The sequence below is a fragment of the Tupaia chinensis genome, unplaced genomic scaffold (genome assembly GCF_000334495.1).
Source record: "Tupaia chinensis unplaced genomic scaffold, TupChi_1.0 Scaffold139218_1, whole genome shotgun sequence".
NCBI lineage: Eukaryota > Metazoa > Chordata > Mammalia > Scandentia > Tupaiidae > Tupaia > Tupaia belangeri.
Genome location: NW_006199107.1, coordinates 620,299 through 636,633, shown reverse-complemented (window position 1 = coordinate 636,633; position 16,335 = coordinate 620,299). Strand labels below are relative to the sequence as shown.

The 16,335-nt window shown below is 38.8% G+C and overlaps 1 protein-coding gene across 1 annotated transcript in view; it reads left to right on the top strand.

Annotated features, from left to right (window-relative positions):
* CCDC191 (coiled-coil domain containing 191) overlaps positions 1–16,335 on the top strand; it is a 93,437-nt gene that overhangs the window by 68,383 nt on the left and 8,719 nt on the right. Inside the window, 5 exon segments of the mRNA XM_006161825.3 lie at positions 51–133; positions 885–986; positions 11,468–11,611; positions 13,277–13,429; positions 15,205–15,350. Coding sequence (XP_006161887.1) covers positions 51–133; positions 885–986; positions 11,468–11,611; positions 13,277–13,429; positions 15,205–15,350 — 628 coding nt within the window.

Sequence of the window (16,335 nt, the reverse complement as noted above, 5' to 3'; positions counted from 1 at the left end):
TTTTTTTTTTTTTTTTTTTTTTTTATACTGGAACTCTTACTATTTTTTAGCCATGGAAGAGAGAGCAACTCAACGAGCTGAACGTAGGCGGATCTTGGCAGAGAAAAAGAAAAAACAAGAAGAAGAGAAATTGGTAATAAATTCAGAATACAAACTGAGTCAAGAAAAATGATTTGTGTAGGTTTTTCTTTTAAAAAATACTTTTCTTATTTAGACTTTTGAGACTAAAGATTTAGACCAACTTTGGAAATGACTTTTGGCCCTCTGATAAAACCGGTGACAATTTTAGGAAAACATAGGGGGAAAATATCAGTATCATTAGCACAGCTGGAAGGAAATGGGGGCTAGCACACTAGAAGATTTATACATAACAAAGAATATTAGTGTATAACAGATACAAGTCTTACCTAGTAACTTTGCAAAAGAAGCTAGTTCTTATCTTCTAAAGTTTTAACCTAGACTCTCTAGAGTTAAGTTTTGTACCTACCAAGAACCAATTATCAGTTCCTGCAGTTCTGCAAGTTTTCAGTGAACTGAAAGAAAATGAGGGTCCTCCCCCCAATCCTATCTATAATTTAGACTTAGTTTTCACAGGTAAAAGTAAGAACTAAAAAGTAATCATTTTATGATAGAAAAACTAATGGTCTTATTCATACTCAACCTCATCTTCCCAAGCAGAAAAGCATCCTTTTAGAGAAATGTGTAAGTTATACAACTGACCATGTATTGATGGGGTTTTCTGCTTTTATCATAATGTGCAGACTTCCAGAGACAGGGCAAGCACTTTGCTAAGCACTTGGCTTTGTTCAACATACCAGACCTTACTCCCATACAAATTGAGGTTGTTTTTGTTTTTTGTTTTTCTGCATTCTAATCATGATCAGGCCCTGTTAAAGGCTCAAGAGGAGGAACGTCAGAAGAAGGAGGCAGAAGAAAAGGAGGCTCAGCGTAAGAGAAAACAAGAAGAAAAGAGATTGAAGGAAATGGTTAGTAGTGTCTGTTTGGTCATTCATCTGTCTCTTGAGGTCAAGTCTGTAGATACTTAGGCCCTGTCCCACATTCCCCATCCTAGACTTCTGTCTGGAATACTCTTCTTTTACCTCTGCCCCTTTTCTTGTCTTATTTAGTGAAAACCAACCAACTCATTCTTCAGATCATAGCTCAAACATGACTTCTTCCAGATAGGTTAGATTCCCCCTTTGTGGCACCTCGTCAAACAGCTTTCCTTCAAAGCTTTGCCGAAGCTAGTAATTACATATGTATTTTGTGACAGTTTATTCACTTTCTATGTCACCAACTAAACTGTAATCTCCATAAGGGTAAAGGGGGCAGGCTAGTGTTGCTCACTATTGCATGGGCTATGCCTGGACCCAGTAAATATGTGTTGAATGAGTAAAAGATGAATGAACAAATGGAAGAAACTACATAAAGAAGAAGAGACAAAGCTCTTACTTTCAAAGCTGGAAAGATAAGGCCTAAAAGTTCACACTTCTCAGACAAAAATATAACAGAGCATTTACTATCATATGTTACTCAGATGAAAAGAGATCAAGAGAGTCATACAACTTGAGATCCATGAATATTTTGGTGAAATTAGAGGCATTTTCATGGGAAGGAAATTTGCATTGGGAATTAACTTGGTCAGGATTGTCCAGAGAGACAGAATTCGTAGGAGATACAGATTTACATGATATGAATCTAGATAATATAGATGAAGAGAGATACATGAAGGACTTGGCTCCCATGATAATAGAGGCTGAGAAGTCCCATGATCCATCTGCCATCTATAATCTAGAGGCCTGGGAAAGATGGGGGTATAATTTTAGTCTGAGTCTGAAGGCTGAGACCCAGGGGAGTCAGTGGTGTAAATCCCAGTCCAAAAGCAGGAGATTGATGCTCCAGCTCAGGCTGGCAATCAGGAAACAAAAAGAGATGAATTCCTTTCCTCCCTCTTTCTCTATTCTGTTCTGTTCAGTCCCTCAACAGATTCGATGCCACCAACATTAAGGAGGGCGGTGTATGTTACTGCACCCACTAATTCAAATGCTAATCTCATCCAGAAAACCCTTACAAGCATACTCAGAAATGATGTTTCATCTGGCACCTGTGGTACAGTCAAGTTGATACATAAAGTTTAACCATTGCACATCCACCCTGTCAACCTGACACCCATAAACATCTCCTTAAACCATACTTAGTCTGCAAATTAAGACAATGGCAAGATCGCTATCCCATGTACATCTGAAATGTAATAATCCTTTCCTCAGAGGAGGTAAAGTGCTAAAATAAACTTTTTTTTTTTTTTTGGAGAGGTTTTTGCTGTAGGGTGCATGTGCTCGCCAGAAAGACAGAGAGGGGCAGAGAAACAGAAAGTGAGAAATCACCCCCCCAGGTGGATGGCCACGCCGCAATCCCTTCTCCTTCACTCTCCTCTTAGGATCGTGGGCATGCACACATATGCACCCATCGTGAGTTTAAGCCACCAGGTCCAGGACTTGAACTGTGGTTGACTACATGGGAGTCCAACAATATAGCCATTATGCAACCGCTGATCCCTAAAATAGACTTTGAACATTCTCATCACAAACCAAAAATTGGTGAGGTGGTGGATATGGTAATTAGTTCAATTAAATCTTTCTATAATGTATACATAAATTAAAACATCACATTGTACCCCATAAATATTTAAATTTTTAATTTTAGTTAAGTAAATAATTTTAAAAATTTAGAAGAGAAGGTAAAGCTCATGAGTGATGTTTACTCTTCTCCTTGATAATCCCATAGCTTAAAATATGGTGATAAAAAATTAGCAATATTGGGAACCAGCAGTTAGCGTAATGGCTATGTTGCTGGACTCCCACGTAGTCGACCGCGGTTCGTGTCCCGGACCCGGTGGCTTAAAACTCACGCCGGGTGCGTGTGCGTGCCCAAGATCCCGAGAGGAGAATGGAGGAGAAGGGACTGCGGCGTGACCATCCCCCCTGGGGGGTGATTTCTCGCTTTCTGTCTCTATGTCTCTCTCTGTCTGTCTGGCGAGCGCACGCGCCCTACAGTGAAAATCTCTCCAAAAAAAAAAAAAAATTAGCAATATTTAAAGAGAAAGAAAATACACAATCAGAGAAAGAAAAAAAGGGCCAGCCTGTGGCATGGTAGTTAAGATGGCTGGATACCACATGGCTAACCACATGTTTCAAGTCCCTGACCTGGAGGTTAGAGAAATTGCTAGGCATGTGTGCGTGTGTGCCTAAAATCCCTGAAGGAGGGAGAGATGGAGGAGAAGGGGTTGCAGTGTGACTATTCCCCATAGGGGATGTTTTCTCATTTTCCCTCTCTTGTTCTGTCTGTCTCTTTAGTGAAAGGTGTCTCCTCAGGCAAAATTTAGAGAAAAAAAAATTTGAAAAGAAAAGAAAGAAAATGTATTCATAATAAAACAAGAAAATGCACATGACAGTTACAATTCTCATTTCTGTAACTAGTCATAGGACTGTAGCTGATATTTTTAACTACCTTCTTCCACTGTCTACTCTGAATTCCCTTTGCCTTCAGCAAGCACCTCAGTTGCTTGTTATTCTTGACAAACAGGGTGGCGCAAACCTTCATTCTGTAAGAGTCTTACAGTTTTTCATTGACCTCTGTCAGGGAATGGTAAAACTAGGGACATCCTAAGGGATCTCCTGTCTTGCAGACATACTCTTCCTTACCTCCATTGTGGAGCAGTAGTCCAGTTTCCCCTTGTCACCCTAGTGTACACTATAATTCCCTTCTTTACCTGTTGCTTCAGTGGCATATGAAATCCAAAGTGGCTGTGTGGCACTCTTAACTTCCAGTTCAATGCAATCATTGTGTCTTGGTGGAAGAATTCCATCCTCTGGAACCAAGACCTTTAGACCAGAAGAGCATAGAGTCACAAGAATGGGAAACAAATTTACTAGTGGGTTACTAGAGGCGATAGTGAGTTGTGCTACTTCCAGTCCCACCCCTTGATTCCTGACTTTCAGAGAAATCATACCATGTATTGGATGCTGATTCATAGCATCTGAAGATCCTTCCCCAGCCCTTCTCCAACTAGATTCCAGATAGCTGGTACTGTGACTGAGTCTACAAAAAGCTGTTGGCATTATTCTATTAAGCTAGCTATTTGAGAGTGATGGGAAACATGGTGAGAACAGTGAATTCAATGAGCATGGGCCCATTGCTGTGCTTCTTTGCTTCAAAGTAAAGTCCTTGATCAGAGGCAGAGCTGTGTAGAATACCATAATGGTGAATAAAGCATTCTGTAAGTCTGCAGGTAGTTTGGACAGAATCACTACATGCAGGAAAGGCAAATCCATATCTAGAGTAAGTGTCTATTCCAGTAAACACAGAACTGTTCCTTCTGTGATAGAAATGGTCCAATTAAATCAACCTGCTCACAGCTGATCACTCTGGGAAATGGTGCTATGAGGGATTCAGTGTTGGTTTCTGCTGCTGGCAGGATGGCACTCAGTGCCCTCATCCAGGTCAGCCTTGGTGAATTGAAGTCCCTGTTGCTGAACCCATGCATAACCTCCATTCTTGTCACCATGGGCACTTTGTTCATGAGCCCACTGGGCAATGACAGGAGAGGCTAGGAAAAATGCTGACTGGTATCGACAGGCAAGATCATCCTGCCCATGGAGCAAAAGGTCCAGGCTTATGGAGTTCATCCTTTGCTAAGTTAGCCTAAGAAATCTCCAGCTCTGTGTCTTCCTTTAAAAAACTACAGTGATGGGTTCTAGAAGAGCATTTCCCCAACATGTAATCCTAATTGTACCTGAAATAGTAAGTTGTTCTAAGAAGTTGTAACTTATGTGGTCAAATAGGTTTAGTAAATGCTAGTCAAAATAGTTCAAGTTTATTGGTTGACTTCTCAGACCCTTTAACATCACACTAAGGCATTATGGGTCTCTGCAAAAGGAACAAGTAGGCACATTGTATCTGACTATAGAACTCTTTATGTATATACAGGGAGGAGAGACCCAGCAACACCTCATAGAACAACGTGGGATCATGCTAGCATAAAGCAATGTGACAATTTTTAAAATATGCAGTATAAAAATGTTCTCTGTCATATCTGTTCATTGGAGAAAATTTGAGAAATACAAAAAAGGTGGGGGAAAAAATCTCTGAGCTCAGCACAGAGAGTTAGCTACTGTTAATATCTTAGTATACCTATTTTTTCTCAGTGTATCACTTAATCTTTTAATAATTTGGTTGATCATTTGTGTGTATATAGGTACATATCATTTTTAAGACCTTTTTAAATTTAAAATATTAAATTCATTTATTTCATTTCAGATTTATGTTAGAGTATATTTGCTTGTCATTCAGAATTCTTTAGGACCTTTTGATTTATACATAGAATTTCATCTTTAAAAAATAAACCTTTTAGGGGGTCAGCAGATAGCATAATGGTTTCGTCCCTGGACTCCCACTTAGTTGACTGCACTACATGATCGAGTCATGGACTCAGTGGCATGAACTCATACTAGGTGCATGTGTGTGCATGCCCAAAATCCCGAGAGGAGAACAGAGGAGAAGGGATTACAGCATGGCTATCCTCCTGGGGAGTGATTTCTCGCTTTCTGTCTGACGAGCAAATGTGCCCTATAGCAAAAATCTCTAAAAAAAATTTAAAAACTCATGCTGGGCATGTATGCGTGTGTGCCCAAAAACCTGAGGGGAGAATGAAGAAAAAGGGATTGCGGTGTGGCCATCCCCCTGGGGGAGTGATTTTTTACTTTCTGTCTCTCTCTCTCTCTAGCAAGTGCACGTACCATATGGCAAAAATCTCTCAAAAATAAATAAATAAATCTTTCATTTTTTTAAACAATTTAAAGAAAAGTTGCAAAGGTAGTACAGACAGTTTCCATATACCTTTTATTCTGTTTGTTTCCCCTAATGTTATCTTATGTTACTAGTTATATTTGTTAAAACTGACACCAGTATTAATACATTGCTCTTAAATCCAGACGTTAATTCAAATCTTACCTCTTTTTCTAATACTATTGAAAATCTAATCCAGAATATCACATTCCAAGTAGTTGTCATGGCTCCGTGGTGTCCTTTAGTCTGTGATAATTTCTCAGTCTTTCTTTGTTTTTCATAAACTTTTTGAGGATTTTTTATAATTTTGGAGATTAGTGGCTAAGTCACTACATGCAGGAAAGGCAAATCCATATCTAGAGTAAGTGTCTATTCCAGTAAACACAGAACTGTTCCTTCTGTGATAGAAATGGTCCAATTAAATCAACCTGCTCACAGCTGATCACTCTGGGAAATGGTGCTATGAGGGATTCAGTGTTGGTTTCTGCTGCTGGCAGGATGGCACTCAGTGCCCTCATCCAGGTCAGCCTTGGTGAATTGAAGTCCCTGTTGCTGAACCCATGCATAACCTCCATTCTTGTCACCATGGGCACTTTGTTCATGAGCCCACTGGGCAATGACAGGAGAGGCTAGGAAAAATGCTGACTGGTATCGACAGGCAAGATCATCCTGCCCATGGAGCAAAAGGTCCAGGCTTATGGAGTTCATCCTTTGCTAAGTTAGCCTAAGAAATCTCCAGCTCTGTGTCTTCCTTTAAAAAACTACAGTGATGGGTTCTAGAAGAGCATTTCCCCAACATGTAATCCTAATTGTACCTGAAATAGTAAGTTGTTCTAAGAAGTTGTAACTTATGTGGTCAAATAGGTTTAGTAAATGCTAGTCAAAATAGTTCAAGTTTATTGGTTGACTTCTCAGACCCTTTAACATCACACTAGGCATTATGGGTCTCTGCAAAAGGAACAAGTAGGCACATTGTATCTGACTATAGAACTCTTTATGTATATACAGGGAGGAGAGACCCAGCAACACCTCATAGAACAACGTGGGATCATGCTAGCATAAAGCAATGTGACAATTTTTAAAATATGCAGTATAAAAATGTTCTCTGTCATATCTGTTCATTGGAGAAAATTTGAGAAATACAAAAAAGGTGGGGGAAAAAATCTCTGAGCTCAGCACAGAGAGTTAGCTACTGTTAATATCTTAGTATACCTATTTTTTCTCAGTGTATCACTTAATCTTTTAATAATTTGGTTGATCATTTGTGTGTATATAGGTACATATCATTTTTAAGACCTTTTTAAATTTAAAATATTAAATTCATTTATTTCATTTCAGATTTATGTTAGAGTATATTTGCTTGTCATTCAGAATTCTTTAGGACCTTTTGATTTATACATAGAATTTCATCTTTAAAAAATAAACCTTTTAGGGGGTCAGCAGATAGCATAATGGTTTCGTCCCTGGACTCCCACTTAGTTGACTGCACTACATGATCGAGTCATGGACTCAGTGGCATGAACTCATACTAGGTGCATGTGTGTGCATGCCCAAAATCCCGAGAGGAGAACAGAGGAGAAGGGATTACAGCATGGCTATCCTCCTGGGGAGTGATTTCTCGCTTTCTGTCTGACGAGCAAATGTGCCCTATAGCAAAAATCTCTAAAAAAAATTTAAAAACTCATGCTGGGCATGTATGCGTGTGTGCCCAAAAACCTGAGGGGAGAATGAAGAAAAAGGGATTGCGGTGTGGCCATCCCCCTGGGGGAGTGATTTTTTACTTTCTGTCTCTCTCTCTCTCTAGCAAGTGCACGTACCATATGGCAAAAATCTCTCAAAAATAAATAAATAAATCTTTCATTTTTTTAAACAATTTAAAGAAAAGTTGCAAAGGTAGTACAGACAGTTTCCATATACCTTTTATTCTGTTTGTTTCCCCTAATGTTATCTTATGTTACTAGTTATATTTGTTAAAACTGACACCAGTATTAATACATTGCTCTTAAATCCAGACGTTAATTCAAATCTTACCTCTTTTTCTAATACTATTGAAAATCTAATCCAGAATATCACATTCCAAGTAGTTGTCATGGCTCCGTGGTGTCCTTTAGTCTGTGATAATTTCTCAGTCTTTCTTTGTTTTTCATAAACTTTTTGAGGATTTTTTATAATTTTGGAGATTAGTGGCTAAGTATTTTATAGAATATCACTCAATTCTTGTTTATACTATTTTAAAAATAATTATCCTGGGGTAATGGGTTGTGGTTTTTTTTGTTTTTTAGAAGAATACCTCAAGATGAAATCCTCCCATAGCAAGGGGTACAGGATATCAAGATTGTTGCCAATAAAGGTTTTTCTTCTTTTCAAATCCATATGCCTTTTATTTCTTTTTCTTGCCTTATCACAGTACCTAAAACTTCCAATATGAGGTTAAATAGGAGTGATGAGAGAAGACATACTTGCCTTTTTCTGGATCTTGAAGGGAAAGCATTCTCTGACCATTAAGGATAAAGCTGGCTGTGAGCTTTTCATAAATGTCTTTTATTAGATTAAGGGAATCCCCTTTTATTCCTAGATCACTAAGATAATTTATTATAAACTTCATTGGAAGCTTTTCTGTACCTGTTGATACAATCATAGTTTTAACTAATCTATTAAAATGATTGAATCTTTCCATAATGTATATACAGATTACAATATCACATTGTACCCAGTAAAAATGCATAATTATTTGTTAACTACATCGGTTGGTTTTCCAATGAAGAATCAGCACTGCCTTTCTGAAATAAACACCACTTAGCTATGGTATATTATCTTCTTTATATGTGACTGGATTTTATTTGCTGATATTTTGGTAAGAACATTGTATCTATGCTCATGAGAGCTATTTAACTGTGCTTTCTTTTTGTTACTGTGTTTGTCTTGTATTAGGTAATGGGAACCTCACATAATGACTTGGAAACTATTCTCTTTGCAGATGTTTTGTGTTTTCCATTCTCTTTTTCTTTTGACCTTTCCATTTGTGTCATTTCCATTGCTCCGTCCTCAGTTACCTGATTTTTTCCTTCTTGGCTGTTCTGTCTATTGATAAGGTCACTAAAGGTCTTCTTCATTTCTCTTACCACGTGGTTTGGGTTTCTTGCGTTATTATTTTTAAAGCATTCTCATAGTTTCCATATCTCTGCTAAAATTCTCCATCTGATCTTGAATGATACTGACCTTTTCCATAGAGCCTCTAGCATTATTATCCAAAGTTATTTAAAATTCCCTCTCCGATAGTTCCAACATCTCTATCATGTGTGAGTCTTGTTCTGATTGATTGCCTTATCTCTTCAGACTGTCTATTTCTTATCTTTTGGTATGTCTTACAATTTTGTTGAAAGCCAGACATGTTGTTCACAGCAATAAAAACTGAGTTAAGTAGACCTTTAAGGTGGAGATTTGTGTTAATCTAGCCAAGAAGTGGGCTCTGCTTGAAGTTTGCTGTTGCTATGGTTATCACTGTTGAGGTTTGTTGTTGCTATAGGCACTAGAGACTTAAATTCATCCAGTGACTTTGTTTTTATTTCTCTTTTGGCTTTGGGTCTTCTTAAAGACCCCAAAGAGTACCTGTCTCTCACAGTTTTCCTAACTGTAATGCGCTATTATTATTGGAGACTTGTACAAGTATTGTGCCAGGGTATGGACAAGGAGAGATATTTCCTATTCTGATTAGGTCCCAGTCTTTGATGAACACAGCATTGGGCACTCAGAATAGTTTTTGTTTCTACTCTAGGAGTAGAGCTTTTGTCTCTGCTACCCATTCTCTTGTAGCTTCAGTAGGTATCTACCATTGTTTCAGTCTCTGACCTTAAATCCCTTCCTTCGGGAGAATAATGTTCCACCCACCCTTGGGTGTACTGCATAGGTGACAGTAACTGAGAAGGCAGTCTGCTGTCTTTGCTTTTGCTCTGGTATTTCACAGCTGGTGTCACATGCCTAAAAACTCACTGTTTTTAGGCAGATTTTTTCCCCTCATGTTTATTATAGGCTTGCTTTTTTTTTTTTTTTTTAATTTGATGGGAGGGAGGAGAGAAAGAGAGAGAGAAAGCAAGAGAGCAAGCTGCCAGGTCTGAGACTCAACCTGTGGTTGGCCAACACCTTAACCACCAAGCCACCTGCTGGCCTCTAGGCTATTTTGATTAAAGAGAAATAAAAGAAACTATGATACCTGAAGGCAGACCATTAAGTTTCTGCCATTTTTCTCAGGTTACATGCATCATCTTTGAGGGACTGGACCCAGTCTTTTTCTCTGTATCATGAGCGAGACTTCATCTTTCTCCTCCTTGTAGGAAGGAAATCTGCTTGAAAATAAAAATACCTTTAACTTGCCTCTGGACTTGCTGTTTCATCCCTTAAAAAAGAAAAACAGCTGTGTAGAAAGATGTGTAGGAACTGTAATCTCTGCACTGTTGGTGGGAATGTAAAATGGGCAGCCACTATGGAAAACAGTATGAAAATTACCCAAAAAATTAAAAATGGAATTACCATATGATTTTACAATACCATTTCTGGATGTATATCTAGAGGAATTCAGGGGAGGATCTAGAAAAGATATCTGCACATCCATGCTCATTGTAGCAATATCCACAATAGTCAAAAGATGGAAGCAATCCAAATATCTATCCACGGATAAATATATGAAGAAAACGTAGGGGCCAGCTCATGGCATAGTGGTTAAGGTAACTAGATTCCATATGGCCAATTGTGTCATTCAAGTCTCAGACCTAGAAGCTTGAAGAACACCCCACGTGCATGTGTATGCTTGCCCAAAATCCTGAGAGGAGAATGGAAGGGATGGGATTGCATGCATTGTGACTATCCCCCTGGGAGTTCTCTCTCTCTCTCTCTCTCTCTCTCTCTCTCTCTCTCTCTCCCTCTCTCTCTCTCTCTTGTTTGCTGGCAAGTTCATGCACCCTGTAGCAAATTAAAATATATTTTTAAAAATGTATATCAATATAGCAGGATATTACAAAACCTTTAAAAAGAAGGAAATCCTATTATATGCCACAATATATAAGGATATATGTAAGTGAAATAATCCCATCACCAAAGGACATTCCTTCCCCTCATTTTTTCAGCATTCTAAGCCTCTGTTATCATGAGTAACATGATAGTGGTTTACATGTTCAAATTAAATGATTAGGGCTAGCCAGTGGCATGGTGGTGAAGGCAGCTGAATGCCACATGACGGACTGCATGGTTTGAGTCCTAGACCAGGCAGCTTGAAAAATATGCCATGTGAGCATGTGTATGCACACACGTGCATGCCTAAAATCCCAAGAAGAGAATGGAGGAGAAAGGATTACAGCACCCCCCTTGGGGGTGCTTTCTGTCTGTCTGTCTCTCTCTCTCTGTCTTTCTCTCTGGTAAGCACAGGCATCCTATAGCAAAAACTAAATATAAATAAATAAATGATTAGCTTTTTATTGAAATGAAACTTAATAGTTGTCTTTATGTCATAGCATTTTTTCTTTCACTTATTTATAGTTTTTATAATGTATTTCTTATACATTCAATCACTGTATACCATTACAGCATGCAAAATGAATTTTTCCAACATTTTTACTTCTTGTTTTTCCAGAAAGAACTAGAAAAGCTGAAGAGAATTAAGAGGAACCAGCAGCTGGAAGCAATAGCCAAAGAACATTATGAAAGAGTCTTGCTAAGAAAAAAATGTCTGGAGCCTTGGAAGAGACTGAGACTACAAAGCAAGCAAAACGTCCAGGTGCAGTGTCACACTATTACCCCCTGAAATTGGAAAGTGGCCTTTTTCAAACAGGATGAGTGCCCGATTAGACTTTGGGTGGTGGTTGGGGGTGAGGGCTAGGGATTTAAAACCTAGTGAGATAAATGAACCAAGTGTGTATATTTCTTTGTGTCAAAATAAGATTTTTTTTTAGATTTGGCCTCTAAGAGAAAGACTTTTTTAATTGAATGAGTTGGAAAAAATACATATTAAATTTTTTATTGAGATCACCAAGGTAAGATGAATAGTAGCTTCTCTCAATTTTAACAGAGTTTAAGAAAGAGAAAAGTTAATACTGTAAGGTGTATTAGGCTTCTGTTATGCAAGAACCCGAATGTGGGTGACTGACAAACACGTTACTTATTCCTCACTTGTGTATCTGTGGGCCAATCATGGGTCAGGTTCAGGGCTCTTCCCAAAGTTCTCAATCTGGTTCCAGCACAGCTCAGGGCATGCTTCTCACCTTGCAGCTGTCAGAAGTACAAAAGGCCAAGCCAGGTTAGGTAAGCTGATCTGCAACTCTGCTTGTATCGTGTCCACTAACATTCCACTGGCCACAGGAAATCATGGAGCCAACCTCAAGGTCATTAGGAGAGGCTCTATCTGCTCTACTGGGAGGCACTGTGAAATCACACTGCAAAGGATGTGGGCATATAATTCTGGTATAGAGAAGAATAATTCACTCTACCGCACAGAGATATATGAAATCAAGCACCACTGAAATTTCTGGAATTTCCTTAACAAATGTATTCCGCATAGAATAGGGCATTCAACTAAATGAACAAGAAGTTCAAAATTAATGAAATGGTATCTTGCCTTTTAGCTCCCAGGCTGAGATAAGTGAGCAGGCAGAAGTCACAAGTGCCACAGAGACCTCCTGTGCCAGTCACTTTGGCCAATAAGTATGACTGCCAGCAGCCTCACTTGGATCAATCACATTTGTGGTGCCAGATGGCTAGACAAGGCTTGGAAAGATGTGTCATTGTCTAGAGAGGACTAAGAGACAAGGATTTTCTTCTCCCGTCTCTTAAATGAATATGTTACTTTTACAATCTATAAATTCTTAGTTGTGTGTTTTATTTTGAAAGAAAGATACTCTGACCCTTTTAAGTTGGTAAGATATTAAATTATTCATCACATTATTTTTCTATCAAATGGTTTTGTGGTTTATTGATAATGTCTAAATTTTAATGCTGGTGACAGCTTATTCTATAAAACTAATTGAAAGTATTGGCATTTCTTCAATTAGACAGTGGTTAAGTATATAATAAAGCATGGTTTATTATGGATTTGCCATTCAAGCTTCAGGAGAGCAAGCCAGAATTGTTTCTAGCCACCCACTCCAAACTCTCAAGTGCAATGGTGACTATGAAGGCGGTTTATTCCATTTCCATAAACAGCAGTCACTGTGGTCTTCAGGGAGTCAGCATTGAAAGGCCAAGCCCCATGCGAATCCACAGCCTCCACATAAGACAGTCTGTAATCAAAGCTTTCAGGGCACAGCAGTGTGTACTTTCAGATGGTTCTTCTCAAGAAACTCTCTACATGTGGCTTACCACGTCATTTGCCAGGGTGATGTGTGTTTCCTTAAGTGATTTAAAGTTTAAGGGATAATTTCCTTTTCTTATTTAAAAAAATGTCCAGGTTGCAAAGGAACATCACTCTTTGGCCCTACAGAGGAAATGCCTGCTGACCTGGTTCCAGTGTAGTCAGGAAAGCCTGGCTAGGAAGACGGCCCAGGCTGATCAGTTTTATTCCCAAATATTACTTAGGAGAGTCATCCAGAGCTGGAGACAGGTAAGGTCCCAGGGAAAGGCACTTAAAATACATTTTACTGCTCAATCCTAAGAAAGAAACTAAATAGAATTCAGAATGTCTGTGATCATTACGTGTTTTCAAGAACAGTATAGTCTACCTGATTCATTACTTTGAAATTAATTTGAACATGTCAAATTTTAATTTATGAGTACAAAATCTTAAGCACGTTTCTTTCCAAACTGTGTATATAAGCTGTAATGTATCATTACATCAGCTTTTATTTTATACTCGTTTCTTGTTTCTTGCCTCATAACGTTCAAGTGATGAGGCAGAAATTTACTTCACTCTTTTTTATTCTTTTTAAGAGAGATTTTTACTATAGGGCATGTGTGCTCACCAGAGAGACAGAAACAGAAAGACAGAAAACGAGAAATCACTCCCTGGGGGGGATGGCCACATGCAATCAATCCCTTTTCCTCCATTCTCCTCTCAGGATTTTGGATATTTTGGATACTCACGCACATATGCCCAGTGTGGTTCAAGCCACCCAACTACGTGGGAGTCCAGTGATGTAACCATTATAACAGCTGCTGGTCTCACTCCTTCACTCTTATGACTGATTTTTCTTAAAGAAGTACCCAAATGCCCATGAACGAATGAATGGATTGGAAAACTGTGGCACATATACTCTATGGAATACTATTCAGTCATAAAAAACAACAAAACCCTGGCTTTTGGACAGAAAGTAGAAGAATATGAAATATTTGCTGCTGAATGAAGCAAGCCAGGCTATGAAGGAGAAACATTGTATGTCCCCACTAAATATATACCAAGTGTCTGCACTATATGACTGAAACTGATTGACTAAAGGATATAGAAACACAGTAGATGGGCATAAATACCAGATATAGTATGTGTGAAAGAGTAGGGTCTGAGGACATTTAGAAGAAAAATAGGGAGGCAAAGCATTAATGTGACAAATGTGGTATTATCTGCTGAAGATATTTTACAGTTTTATCAATTGGACTAGGGAGAAATCTTCACATCTTGAAATATTCACTTTGAAAGCTAAATAATGAAATTGAATGTATAAAAGAAAATGAAATAAAAAATGCAAAAAAAAGAAAAAAAATATTTATTTGGGGACGACAGGTAGCATAGTGGTAAAGGCGCTGGACTCCCACATAGGCGACCACAGTTCGAGTCCTGGACCTGGTGGCCTGAAACTCAGGCTAGGCACATGTACATGCATACCCAAAAATCCTGAGAGGAGAATGGAGGAGAAGGGATTGGGATGTGGTCATCCCCTCTGGGGGTGATTTCTCACTTTCTCTTTCTCTGTCTCTTTCTCTCCAGCAAGCATATGCACTTTATAACAAAAATCTCTCTTAAAAGAAAAAAGGATTATTTAATTGTATTTATTTATTGCTATTACTATTTAATTTGCTATAGGGCATGTGTGTTCTCCAGAGAGAGGCAGAGAGAGAGAAAAAGGGAAAGTAACAAAGCAAGCCGCCAGGTCCAGGACTAAAACCATGGTTGGCCATGTGGGAGTCCAGCACCTTAACCACCATACCAGCTGCTGGCCCCATTACGACTGTTTTTAACCCCTGTGGTTCTGTGTTTATAATATGTTACACAGGATGCTATCTTGGCTGCCACGTCACCCTTTTCTCTTTATGCCTCCAGCATCCTTTGTCCCTTTCTTTTGTTTGTTTCTGTGTTGATTCTCTCTCCTTTATACTGTTTATTTGCTTTAATTCTTTGCCTGCTGATATTATTTGTCTCACATCTATTCCTGTCTTTATCCCCAGTACCTGACTGATCTGGAGGAAGAAGAAAGAAAATTCTGTGTACATTTTCTTCAGAAGAAGATTTTCAGGGCCTGGTCTAAAATGGTCAGGGAGGCCAGGATCAATTTTCAGAGCAAGCACAAGATCGCGGTGGAGCATAGTGATCGGTGAGGTTTTGATCTCTAAGGAAATTCACTCGTTGACTTCACAGTTGCTCTGCAGTTCCCAGAATGTGTGTGAAAGATGAGGTGGAGACTAGGAGAGCAAGGCACTGGAGAGAGGTAACAGGCGGGGGTGGGAGTCCCGACTTGCACACTGACAACTGGGTGAAGACAAGATAGTAAACCCCCTGGAACTCCAGGGTTCCCGACATTAGCATGAGGAGGAGGCCTGCCCTTCCTACTGCACAGGCATGGACAAGAGAATAAGAGAAGTGAAATATGTGAAACATGCCTAAACAAATGCACCGTAGTTTTTTGGTTATATAATTTTATTTTTTTAAGTCCAGTTTCTTTTTTTTTTTTTAAGAGATTTTTGCTATAGGGCATGTGTGCTCCCCAGAGAAACAATAAGGGAGAAGTCACCCCCCAGGGACAACGATGGCCACACCACAATCATTTCTCCTCGACTCTCCTCTCGGGACTTTGGGCGGGCACACACACACACACACCCAACCTGAGTTTTTTGTTTTTTTGTTTTTATTTACATTCATTCGCTGTACATCATTACAGCATACAAAATGAAATTTTCCATCCAGAGTACACTGTATATTGTCTCAGTCAAGCACATCAACAAACATGTTATTGTCAGCAAATAATTTTCCATTTCTTGTTTCCTGTATGTTTTGCTCCCCCCCATCCTTAATTCCCTATCTCTTATTCTCTGCCATCTCCCACTCTCCTCTCACACTGTCTCTGGTATCTATGTTTACTTTCTATACTGTTTTCCCCCCACATTTTATTGAATTACTAAAGACCTTAATTAATCTAAATATTTTCATAGCAAACACAGCTGATATATACATTTCCATGAACACAAGTCTAACTTTAGGCATCCTATAAAGTAGCACCTAGCTCGGGCTATATATCTTACATTGAATAGATATTTTTTTTCTGAAACCTTTTTTTGTTACTTAATTTACATTCTTTCCCT